Source organism: Microtus ochrogaster, chromosome 16, assembly GCF_000317375.1.
Source record: "Microtus ochrogaster isolate Prairie Vole_2 chromosome 16, MicOch1.0, whole genome shotgun sequence".
In the NCBI taxonomy this organism is placed as follows: Eukaryota; Metazoa; Chordata; class Mammalia; order Rodentia; family Cricetidae; genus Microtus; species Microtus ochrogaster.
Genome location: NC_022018.1, coordinates 52926837 through 52939376, shown reverse-complemented (window position 1 = coordinate 52939376; position 12540 = coordinate 52926837). Strand labels below are relative to the sequence as shown.

Below are 12540 nucleotides of genomic sequence, written 5' to 3'. Positions count from 1 at the left end.
AGATTATTAGAGATGGGCTAGTCCAGGTGCGAGAGTTAGCCTAGAAGAGCCTAGATAGAAATGGCCAAGCAGTGATTAAATGAATACAGTGTCCGTGTAATTATTTCGGGTAAAGCTAGCCGGAGGCGGCCGGGGTGCTGGGGACGCAGCCCCGCCGCTCCTATTACTACACCCTCCCTCTTCAAAGCTATAATCCAATGACCTAGCTTCCCTTCAACCAGGCCTTGCCTCTAAAGGCTTCAACAGCACTGTCAGTTGGGGACCAAGACTTCAACACAGCCTTTGGGGGTCAGTTAAGATCCAAAACATAATGGGGGTCTAAGTCAAATGTCCCAGGGGCCACTATCCTTTGACAAGGTGGTGAGGAGATAACCCAAGAAAGGGCCCATGAAAGACCTCAGGAAGCTCCAATCACTGTCATGGGAAGGGATACAAAAGAGTATCACCCCTTAGGATACAGCCTTGGGTTCCAGAAACAGCATTCTGCCCAGGCCCTCCAACTGTAAGGATGACTTCACTTCCAGGTGGGAGCCACCTATGTCACAAATATACAGTTGTGTCTCCTGAAACCAACTTTCTAACGGACTCTCAACCTATAAGAAAACCATCCATGGTCTGCTAGTTAACGGAGGCTAGAGGTGCCAACCGACTGAGCTCCGTGACACAACCAAACACACATCCCCAGGACCTGCTAAGCAGGAGGGTGAGGCATTCACAACAGCACCCCTCAGCCTCAAAGAAAACAAGGCAGAGCAAGAAAGGATACAGCCATGACATCAGCAGCAGTAGGCGCTGGCACTGTGTACAACCTCCTTCCTACCCTATGGTAGCTCTAGCTCAGCCTCCCAGCCATCTATCCACCCAGAATGAAGAGAACCCAGATGTGACCCATGGGGGAGGTCACAAAATGAAAGAATGTACTATACTACATATTGATATCATCCTAAGAGCCCAAGGGGAACAATGGAGACAGGCCAGGCCAGCTCAGTGACTCCTAACAGGTAGTGACCCCCAACAGTGTATGGAAAGGAGTCAAGGCTCACAGGACCCACAGGTGGTGTCAGAGAAATACAAACAAATATCAGAGCCCCTTGAACCACCAACCCAGACTGTGTGATGACGACAGTGGGCCAGCAAAGAACAGCCTTGCTCTCTAAACACACAAAAGCCTCCTGTGCCACTGCTCTCTGAAGACAGAGAAAGGTACTGAGAGCTGAACTCTGACTGAATTTTGACCAGGCAGGAAGGAGTCAGGGAGGGAGAAAGGTCACCTCTGAAAATGTAAATGTAGAAAGACAAACACATCCTTACACTAGCAAGGCAACACAAGGCAAAACATCACCCAAGGGAATATGGAAATAAATTCTGACCTAGCAACACCAGATTAAAGAATAAAGAGCGAACACACAATGAGACAGGATGTGACCAGACCGAACCACCAAGAAAGAAGCATTTCAACTGCACCAATCTGAAGGACCACCACTGAGCATCTCAAGCACAGAACTTGTCTTTCTTTGAGAGATGTCAGTGGCAAGTTCAAACTCTTTCAACTAGTTCTAGGTGAATATTGAAAACAGGCCCAAGGTCTGGGTATATGCCACATGGTTGGAAAACAAAATATCAGCTCTGTGCTTCAGCATCTCTGCAAAGGAGGATAATTCTCCAGCACTAAAGAGATGGTCGACCTAAGCTATCATTAATAACCCTGTGATACACATCTTTGTGAACAATATCTATTTCACTTCCAATTTTCTCCTTATCAAGCACATGAGAACAGAAATTAGGTGCAAAACTACAAACTTTAAAAAACTTATTTGTCCTTTTCACATGTTGCTGGGGTTGCCACCCCTTAGGAATCTGTCTCCATAGCTCTCTTGGGCTCCTCAGGGTCTCACCAATGTGTGGTACGTTCTTTCACTGTGACCTACACTATGGTTCACACCTGTGTCCTTTCACTCTGTGACCTACACTATGGTTCACACCTGTGTCCTTTTCAACCCTGGGATAGTTGTGATGCTGGGAACTGAACTCAGGGCCTCAAGCATGCAAAGTATACATTCTAGCACTAAATGATGCCCATAGCTCCTTTTTCTTAATTATAATATATACTTAATGAGTATATAGTTAATGTAAAAAGTTTTAGACTCTTCTTTTTTTGAAACAGAATCTCACTATGTAGCTCTGACTGGCCTGGAACTGGCTATATAAACCAGGCTTATCCCAAACTCACAGAGATCTCCCTACCTCTGGCTTTCACAGTGCAGAAAATATTTTTTAAAACAAAAAGAGGAGCCAGGCCTGGCAGCTTGTAATCCCAGCTACTCAGGAGGATAAGAAAGATGCGCCAAGGAGTTTGAGGTCAGCCAGGGTAACATAGTGAGACCCATTCTCAAGCAATCAAATGATACTACTGTAAACAGATAACTATTTGTAATATTCTTGATATATTTTTTCTAGTCACGTGTAACACTGTAATTTCCTTTTTCTAGTTAACAATAATATTTCCCCACATTAAATGGGTCATCAGCCTACATTACCTAATCCAACCACTATAAAATAACCATCTAAACTGTTCATATTGTGATATATAACTAGAAAATTTAAACCCACAAGGCTGAGAGAGAAACTGAAATGGCCCTAAAGCTTGATGTCTGCACCTAGAGGGCCCAGACACTGCACAGTTATAGACACCGTCTGAGGCTCTCCAGAGTCTGAGAGGTTTTTAAACGAGACAAACATGCAATGCGCAGTTCTCTGCAAGTTTTGCTAAGTGTTCTGTCTGGGCAGACTAACGAGTCTTTCACATTACTGCTGTCAATAAGAAAGGAAAAAGACAGTGCGACATAGCCACAGGAGTGGGCATCGTTTCCCCTGCACCTCGTGGTCAACATGGCCCAGAGGCTAGATGCCCTGGACAACTAAGAGACTGATGGATGACAAACGAAATGTAAGTAACCTCACTTACATTTCTAAGCCAAAACCAAGAGGAAGGTAAAGGCAGCCTTAGGAGAGTTAGGAGAGTTGGGTGCGGTGGCCTTCGGGGAGGCCACAGGCTTCGCTGACTGGAATGGCTGGTAGCACAAGGGTCATGCCCTCAGGCGGCAGCGAGGAAGACCTGTGCTAAGACACAGCAAGTTCCTGCCCAAGAGCCCCCTCAGGGCCCACACCTGTGGCTGCAGGCAGGACAGTGACCAAGCTGCTGACAGCCTGGCTCCTCCCCTTCCAGCCTACCCAAGCATGCCCTGTAAACTCCTGCGGCCCTCACTGAGCTCCTCCAAGACCTGTACATTACAAAAGGCTCCTTCTTGTTCCCTGTGTGCACATGGCAGGACAGCACATTTTCTTTCAGTGCTGCTGGCCAGTGACAGGGCAGATGTCCCCACCTGCACATCCAGCTCCTGCTGGATCGAGCACAGGAAAGCTGCGCACACTTACTACAGTGGAGGCAGGACTGACAGAGGGCTTTATAAGAGCTTTTCAACACAGGGGATGATACTAGCTCGGAAAAAGTGACCGTGACCGGAGAGAGTTGGTAAAAAGTCTCCCTCTCTCTTGGACTGGATGAGCAGGCCTGGGAGGCTGAGTAGAGAAGCAAAGTTCACCTGTTCTCAAAGGCAAGAGAACTACAAACAGACATGCCATGCCCAGTACCGAAAGGAGCGGAGAGCCTCTCCATCTCTCCAGCTCGCTTAAAACCGGCCGTTCTCCTTGGTCACAAAAGGCCCTGAAAAACCTGCCTTCCAGGCTTTCTCCCCCTTGGTCCACAGTCTAAACAAATCCACCAGGAGGGCAGAGATGGCAGCTAGGACTCAAGGTCCAAGCTCTAGAGGGGTGGTTCAACACTCAGTACAGGTGGGTACAATCTTAACTTCAAGCAAACAAAACGCGTGCTATTTATTCCTAGCGCTTTCCGAATGCGGCCTACGGCTCCTCCGCCAGTGGTAGCGCTGGGAATCACCCCAGCTCCCTGCGCTATTAGCCTTCTCACATGACACCTCCTGCCTTCCACTCCCCCAGCCCACACATTCCTGCTAGGTTGTATCAGACAGCGAGATGTCAGAGAATCGGCGGCTGCACACAAATCCGTCCGCTTCTCTTCCTAACTTCGCCGCCTCCTTGGAAATCACTCCATCTTCGGAAACTCCCTTTCAAGTTGAACGAAGAAGAAACCGGTTCAAGTTTAGGATGTGGATGCGAACCTGCGGTAGCGTCCGTTCCCACCAGCAGCTCCGTGGTCTGCCAGGCTGAACTCCACGCTCTTGAGAGTGACAGCACTCGGTACTTTTCGTCAGTGCTGCCCAAGTCCTGATCCGGGCTCAGCCTCTGGCCCACCCTGGCCTGGCAGTAAAATGAGCATCCCAGCGGAGGGGGCACAGCGTGGGGCCAGGCGGCACCCACCCACGGGGTGCGGGAAAGAGTCCTGAGGGGACGGGGAACCGAGAAGGGACACTAGGAGGAAAGGGGGCCAACGGACACAGGAGTGCCGGGGATGAGTAAGGAAGCTGGGGATATTGGGGGGTACAGGGAGCCACCTGAGCGGAAGCTGGAGGAGGAGTCACGACCCACACTGGAAGGTACTAGGCACAGGGCTGCCGCAGCCGTCGGGGAGGCCCGGAGCCGCGCTGCCCGCCAGTCGCTCACCTGCGCGTGGGCCACCACAAGGCTCTTGTTGCCTTCGCCGTGGTAACCCCATTCATTCTCGTCCATCTTCCCCTCTTCCATGCCCCGGCGCCCTGGAACTTCGCGGGCCGGGACACGGGGACGCGAGCTGGAGGCCGCCCGCTTCGCTGGGCTCCAGCCGCAGCCGTCTGAAGAAAAGCGCCTGTCAGCTGCCGCCTGCGCTCTCAGCCGCCGCTACTAACAAGCAAGGAGCGCCGGAAGCCACGCCCCCAGAGGCCGCCATTCTCTGGCCGGGCAACTTCCGGGTCCCGCCCACCTCGCCGTCGACGTTCGGGGCGGTCGATGAGCTGGAGGCCATGTTATGTGCTGGCAGAGTGACTCACTTCCGAAAACTCAGGCTTGGGAACCGGAAAGGAGGTTTCCGGATCAAGTCCCGGACGTTCAGGCCGGCGGCTGCCAGTCGCCCGCCCTGGACCCGATGCACTGAGCATCGCGTGGTCCTGTGGCCACGGCTGCATCTTCCCTGGGTGACTCGGAGCCTCCGCTGTCACGTCTGTAGAATGGGATGGGATTAACTGCACCCTCACTGACTCTCCCCCTCAGGTAGACACTTTTTTTTTTTGTGGTTTTTCGAGACAGGGTTTCTCTGTGGTTTTGGAACCTGTCCTGGAACTAGCTCTTGTAGACCAGGCTGGTCTCGAACTCACAGAGATCCGCCTGCCTCTGCCTCCCGAGTGCTGGGATTAAAGGCGTGCGCCACCACCGCCCGGCTCCCCCTCAGGTAGAAAGAGCCGTTAGATGGTGGCCGCAGTTCACACCGGGAAACGTGGGGAGGAGAGGGGACCTCACGGTGACGCTTTTGCCCCGGGACACCCAGAAATGCAGATGGACCAATAGACTCCTTCGCAGAGAACAACGGTTTATCCTTTGAAGCGAGGAAGAATGACACTGCCTTGAGGATTATATGAAGGCTTTGTCAATGCTCTTTAAAATGATTTAGGACTGGGCGTGGTGGTGCTCGCCTCTAATCTCAGCTTTCTGGATGTGGAGGCAAAAGGATCTCTTTGAGTTCGAGACCAACTAGGGTTACATAGCCAGACCCTATCTCAAGCATAATTTCATATTTGATTAGTAGTACTGAATATTGCGTTGACTGGCGTATGTGAAGAAAACCAAGCTTAATGCAGATATATGGCTGTTGCGTTAACTTTTCCAAGGGATACAGGGCAAATAACTGTTTACTCTAAACGGCACCAACAACAGACCACGGAAGTGAACGTACCCTTGGTGAACCAATGAATTTACAGGGCATGCTTAGAGAAGCATTGGTGAAGAGTAACTTTTAGTGTGGATGACCTCAAAACAGCTCTACTACAGAAAAGTCCCATCCTGGCATAAATTTATTCCTCTTCCTAAAACTAAGTGGATTTCTCCTGTAGATACTCCTGAAAGCCTGTGCAGTTGAGGACGCTGCTTTAAGGTGGGAAAGGCCATGTTTTGCACTGAAGAAGGGTACACAGCACTCCAGTCTTCCGCATTCTTTCTTTCCACCCCTCTCTTCTGCAGCTCTATTCTCTGAGCATTGGCGGAGGTGACAGATGCTTGGTCATTGGCTTCCACTGTGCCTGAGCACTGGACCACTGTATCATAGCAACAGCCACCTAACTCTCTGCAGCTTGATGGGTCTTCTCAGTAACTTTTACTCACTGAAAAAAATAAATGAATAAATAAAAAGATCCTCTGCACCACTAACACTGACAACTCGGTCATCTACAGGTATGAACAGATGTTTAGCAGACAATCTGACAGGCACATAGCCATTTGACTACAGAAGTGGTTTCCATACTAGGGTCCTATGACATCCCAGATAAAGGCTTTTATCTTACAATACCAATATGAGTCCCTTCCTGCAGAGCAGTACTTCAAGACAATCAGAAAGTTAGTTGTACCAGGGGCACATCTGCCTGGCATGCAGGTAAAGGAGCAGGACCATTTGTGACAGTTCTCCCCCTAGCAGCCTACACAACACCCAGCACTTCCAAACATGTCTGCAAGAAGGGAGCTTTCAGCTCAACCCATTCGAATTTCGCATGGCCTGCAATTAGCATGTGGGATCCTCAGCAACAGCATTGTACCAGCTAGTTCCGATGTGCAGCCAACAGCCACGGCAATAGCCAGCATTGTTCTGGGATGTCAGGGACCACCCTGGCTGCCAATCAAAGGGAAACACCCCACCCCTGACACTGAAATTGTTGTTCAGTGACCTTCCAGCTTCCAGAAGTGTCCTTCTCCCTCCGTGCTGGCTAACCTTACTTCGCAAATGTTTACAGGTACAGGAGTTGGAGGATTTTCTTAAATCACTTTACTGGGTACCATCTGCATGTCATCCAACCATAAAACTCAGAACTTCACAGTTGTATATGGTCCTTGCACTTTGTGCAGGGTAAATTCCCACTCTGGGTCCTTAAGTGCACTTGCCTGCACTTCAGACGCTTTGCTGAGTCTGTGGGGTATTCAGAGGCTAGAATTATATAGTAAAGTCCTTTTACATATGGTCAGATCTCTGAAGACCCACCAAGAAAGTGCCAACTGTCTTAAGACAAAAAAAGAATTAGGGGCTCAGGATGTAGCTCGGTCAGTAGAATCCAAGTCTAGCATGCACAGCCTCTAGCACCACCAAAATCAGACTTGAAGCCGGGCAGTGATGGTGCACCCCTTTAATCCCAGCACTCGGGAGGCAGAAGGAGGTAGATCTCCGTGAGTTCAAAGCCAGCCTGGTCTACAGAGTGAGTTCCAGAAAAGCCAAAGCTACACAGAGAAACCCTGCCTCAAAAATAAATAAATAAATAAATAAATAAAACAAAACAAAACAGACTTGGTAGTACACTCCTGTAATTCCAGCTTTCAGAAGGGGAAGGCAGAATAATCAAAAGTTCAAGGTTATTCTTAGCTAGTTAGAGACCAGACTGGGACCCATGACATCATGTCATCTCAAAACCAAAAAAAAAAAAAAAAAAAATTAGTAAAGTCCAAAACAACATGAAAAGATCCCACACATCTGTAGAAATTGTTTTTTCAAAAGAGCAATGTTGGACACCATGGCGTGGGTGGGAGGGTACAACCTGTTTGATCCCTGTCCTCGAGTCTAGTCACAAGCCGGCCATCCCACTTCTTCATCCTGGGGTGCTACCAAGGGGTACTACCCAGGAGCTCGGTGGGCCTCGCACACGCTAATTTCCTTGGTCTGATGCCAAGGAGGCGTGGGACTATGCCTCACTGCTGGGCCAACCAGTCCCCGGAGCTAACAGGCTGGGGGGGCCGGGGGGCGCTCTCTCTCCATTATCCACACCTGGCTGTTGAAAGGGCCTGGCTGGGCAAACAGTCTCCACCCACACAGCACTTCGTGGCAGGAAAGAATGTACATAGCACACTCTGAGGGGCTGATTGTCCCTGCTGGGTCAAGCTTAATCATTTTCATTTGCTCTGCTCTCGGTTACTCTTCCCTTTACCCCTTTGTGAACCATTGCTCAGACCTAAAAGCCTTCAGAGACTATGAGCACTGAATTTAGCTGTCTCTTTTTGCCCTAGAAACTTCATCTCAACACAAACCTTCTCACACTTGCTTCCTGTGTCTGCTTTTTCTTTTTTTTTTTTTTTAACTCCCTCTGGATTGCTTCTATTCTGTGATCGCAGTTTATCTGCCAGTATAAATCATTTAGATCTGCCGGCGGCCCTCCTACCTCATAAAGATCATGATCCATTATGGGGCTATACCAGTCCTACGGCCCCTGCTGAATTACCTTCCTTAAGCTCTCTGGCAAACAGGCTCCTATCTGATCTGGTGAACTGGGCACTACAAACCACCTGTGTCCTGCCCAGCCCCCTGGGTATCCTCACCACCACATCTCCCCATTCATATCTTTATTCAGTTCTTCCCACTGGGCTACAACTTTTGGGTTCCAAAAGGTTTGGTTTACAGTCTCTTTTCCTTACCTTCCCCAGCTGTAAAAAATGGTAAACTATCCTCTCTTCACTGTTTACCGACCAGATGGGAGGCTAATGTGGTGATGTCTTTCTTGTCGCTGTTAGTTCTTCAAGCAGAGAAGTTTCCTGGGCAAACAGTTGCACGACTTATCACCCATAGCAAGGGCAATGCAGCTTCCCCATGGTTCTCTTATAAAACACCCTATACATGCCACTTTCAAGATCTGCCACGTTTTCCTTTCCGCCAGTCACTTCTGAGACCTCCCTACACACCCCTACTGGACCACGTCAAGAATGAATGCCATGCCATAACACATTCAGGAAGATGGCACCGCCAGGATTTGCCTCATGGATTTTTTTTTCCATGCTTGCTTTCCCTCTGGGCAGACAACTCAGCCTCCTTTGCATGCCTTATTGCCCACAGCAGGAACAATGCAAATGCAACCTGCACCAAGGACACATGCTATTCTACCCCTCGAGGAGGGAGCCACTGCAGGACTTGCCCCTGGGCACTGTGCCACCCTCAGACAGCTTAGCTTCGTTGGTTACATGTTGTACCACCCTACAGCAAGGCCCCTGCAGCTGCTCCTCCAAAATTCATCCTTGGTTTTGTCCTTTCTCTGTCTGTCTGGGTACCAAGTGCTGTTTTAGTTTAGTTTTAATTTGGCTTGATTGGAATTTTTGTGTCGGCAGAGATCTTGCGTTAGGAAAATTCCTAACATGAACCAAAGGACCCACCTGTCTAGTCCAGTGACTTTCCTGGACTTAGGGGAGCATAGGTAATCCCCAAACAGATGCACCACTGGGAAGTCCCACCTTGGCATAGCTAACGACCTCCTGAAAGCCACACAGATGGAGTCTGCCCCCACTAACCTTCTGTCCCATATACTCCCTCGACTGTGTTAGAGCTAGGAGTTCAGTTTGCAGGAGGGAGTGGCTATAATCAGAAGTGGGGGTCTAATGACCCTCCTCCACACCCTACTCCTGGGTGTGAATGTCAGCAAGCCCAGTCTTGTTACTGTCTCATGCAGTTGGTCAAACTGTTCTGATTAAGGTGCAAATACCCAGTGTGAATACCCGTGCTATTCCAGGAGGGCTGTGTTCCACAACATTGGTTCATAAAAGGAAAAACCCTGAGAAGGACTGGTCCAGGCACCTCTGTGCCTCTGGCCAGGCTCAGGTGGACAGCAGTGAAAAGAGGCCAGTGAGTCAGGAAAACCAGGTGACTTCCAGCATCTTCTTCCAGGATACTGGGACCCCCACCCCCACCCCAGGGAAGGCGGTGGGAGGTTGTTTAGGAGAGTTGAGAAATGGAGGTAGAAAGAGCCACTCCAGAGAAGAGACAGGCACAGGACAGTGAGAAAACAGTTCACAGAATCTAGGTTGTCCCATTCCCTAGAAGACTGGGGACCCTACACATGACTGAGTTCCCAGCTCCCCGTGAAAGGAGCGGTGTGCAGTCAGAAGCAGTATTTCCGTGCGCTGCACTGAGACACTTCCTGAAGGAGACCTCACGACTCTGAGAAAACTGTGTCTTGATTTTTTTTCTCCCAGAGAGTATCATGACAGATATGACTTACAAACTGCAGCGTATGCTTGTGATAAAAAGCAGATTACGTTTTTGCTGTGATTGCTTCTAGGTCTCCATAGCCGGTGTCTGGAGAAACCACACTAACCCTCCTCCTCGCCTTGATGCATCACTGGCCCGGGGAAGAGACTCATGGAAAGAAATTTGGCCAGGTAGGAGAGGGCCTTGCAGAGGAGACCGGTCCTGTCTGACAGAGTGGCAAGAAGGGGAGGCAAGCTGGAGAGCAACAAGTCAGCAAAGACAGGGAGTCTAACTTGTTCCCACGGCCTGGCCCCATACCTCCCTCTCACTGCAACGCCAACAGTTTTTGGTGAGGAACGCAGTTTGTGTCGTCTGAATTAAATGAACCCCACTCCCACTCTCAATTCTTGTCTTTTGATTCTGACCAGAATCGTGAAGAATTCATTCCTTGAGAATAAAGACAACCCCCCCTCCCCCGCATCTGGTTCTGGAGTCAGTTCCAGTTCATCTCTTGAAGCTCACTCTGGGAGCTTGCACTGAAAGGAGCAGAGAGAGAAGCACTCAGTGACGCAATGAACAGCGAGAGGTGACAAAGGCACAGTAGGTGACGGGAGCAAAGGGGAAACAGCCATGGAGCTGCAAAAATAGGTAAAGCATTCACCAAATGACTTAAAGTTTTCTAGTGGATGATTGCAGTGGTCTGACCTGTAGTCCCTGCTTTTGAGAAGTGGAGGCAGGAGGATTCCGAGTTCAAGGCCAGCCTCAGCTACACAGTGAGAGCCTTCTTAAGAGAGAAATGAGACAGCCGTGTTCTTTTCCCTCACAGAAGACAAACCTACTGAGTTCAAATCAATAGCAGAGCAGGTAAGGATGGGTTGGGCCACCTCTCACAGTGATGCCTAAGTCAAGTGTCTGTCATCAGAGGGCAGTAGTATAGGCTGCTGTGCACCCCCAAGAGTCATATGTTGGAGCCCTGACTTTACTGGTATTTGATGGCATTTGGAGAGGGGTCCTGTGGAAGTCATGAGGGCAGAGCCCGAGGGTGAGATTAAGTGTCCTTAAAGAACACTCATCATTCTGACATCTCTCTGGCATGTAAGGGCACGGCAGAAGACAGCAGTTCCTCAGAGCCTGGCTGTGTCAACACCCTGACTACGGGACCAGAGCTATGAGAAACACCTGGTTAAGCCGACAAGCCCGTGGGGCTTTGTTGCAGCAGTATATGCTGACCATATCTGGTAGGACACGCTGAGGATCGCAACACAGGTAGCAAAGTGATTGGATTCGCTTCACCCCTCCAGGTCCTGCTTCTGCCCCCAGCACTGCTTAGCAGGGCTTTCCTTGTTTACACTAGAAAGAGATGGCAGGGGAAAGGGAGAAGCAATGTGACAAGGAGAGATGAGATCTTCCCGGTGACGCCGAAAAGCCAAGAGGGCGGAGGACACAAGTGAGTGGCAGACATCTGCCGACATGTGACAGGCCTGGGGCTGGCTCCCAGCACTGCAAAACCAGAAGGCGTGGAAGAAGAAAGAAGACCACACTGATAGGGACAAGAAAGAAAATCTAGAGCTCAGCTAACAGTAATGCTGCGATTCATTTTGGCAAGTGGGCCGTAGTTTTGTGCATTCACTTTGGAGAAGCCGTGAGAGAGAGGTATGTAGGAACTGCACACTATCTCTCCATTCATCTTTCAATGTTTTACTTATTGGGGGAGGGGAGTACACAGACGTCACAGTACGTGTGTGCAAGTCAGAGGATGGTTTGTTCTCTCTCTCTTCTCCATGTGGGCTCCAGGGAATCGAACTCAAGGTGTCAGGCTTAGCAGCAGATGCCTTCACCTGCTGAGCCGAGTCATCTTGACAGCCCTACTCTACGTTTTTGTGAATCTAAAACAATCCTAAAATAAAATTTTTGTTTACAAAAACAAAGCATGCATTGTTTATAACTTTTTTCAGTTAAAATCAGGAAGTAGGGGCCAGAAAGATGCCTCCAGGGTTAAGAACTCATAACCATGAGGGTTATGGTTTTGAATTCCAACACCCAGGTAATAAGCTAGGCATTCCCTGCAAATGCCTGTATGCCCAGTTCTGAGCAGGGAAGAGGCAGGAGGACCACCAGGGCTTAATGGCTTTCACACTAGCTAAACTGTGAGGCCTGGGTTCAAGGAGTCTGTCCTAGAGGAAGGCGGAGACTGTCAGAAGAGACACCAGACACCTGCACTTCTGGCCTCGGCATGCACATGCATATACATACAACGCACATATATTCACACAGATCAGTAAATTAAATACAGATAAAATCTTTAAAAATAGTGACACATCTTTTCTTATATATCAAGGTGGCAAAATTAAGAAAATATTTTTTCTTGCAGTACTCTAGATTGAACC

General features: G+C 49.4%; 1 protein-coding gene and 1 long non-coding RNA gene across 5 annotated transcripts in view; one reads left to right on the top strand and one right to left on the bottom strand.

The window, feature by feature from the left end:
• The window catches only part of Ippk (inositol-pentakisphosphate 2-kinase), a 44016-nt gene extending 39176 nt beyond the window's left edge, over nt 1-4840 (bottom strand). Inside the window, exon 1 of the mRNA XM_013349140.2 lies at nt 4642-4840. Coding sequence (XP_013204594.1) covers nt 4642-4722 — 81 coding nt within the window. The 5' untranslated portion in view covers nt 4723-4840. The remainder of the gene's footprint in view (nt 1-4641) is intronic.
• Nucleotides 4841-5000: 160 nt separating this feature from the next.
• Nucleotides 5001-12060, top strand: LOC101980352. 4 transcript variants are annotated; one of them, XR_003377535.1, is made up of 4 exons: nt 5001-5223; nt 10245-11017; nt 11254-11419; nt 11508-12060. It is a non-coding gene; the product is annotated as an uncharacterized LOC101980352 (long non-coding RNA). The 4 variants fall into 4 exon arrangements; XR_258454.3 differs by having other exon boundaries at nt 10245-10344; nt 10582-12060; XR_003377533.1 differs by having other exon boundaries at nt 11254-12060.
• Nucleotides 12061-12540: the final 480 nt, after the last annotated feature.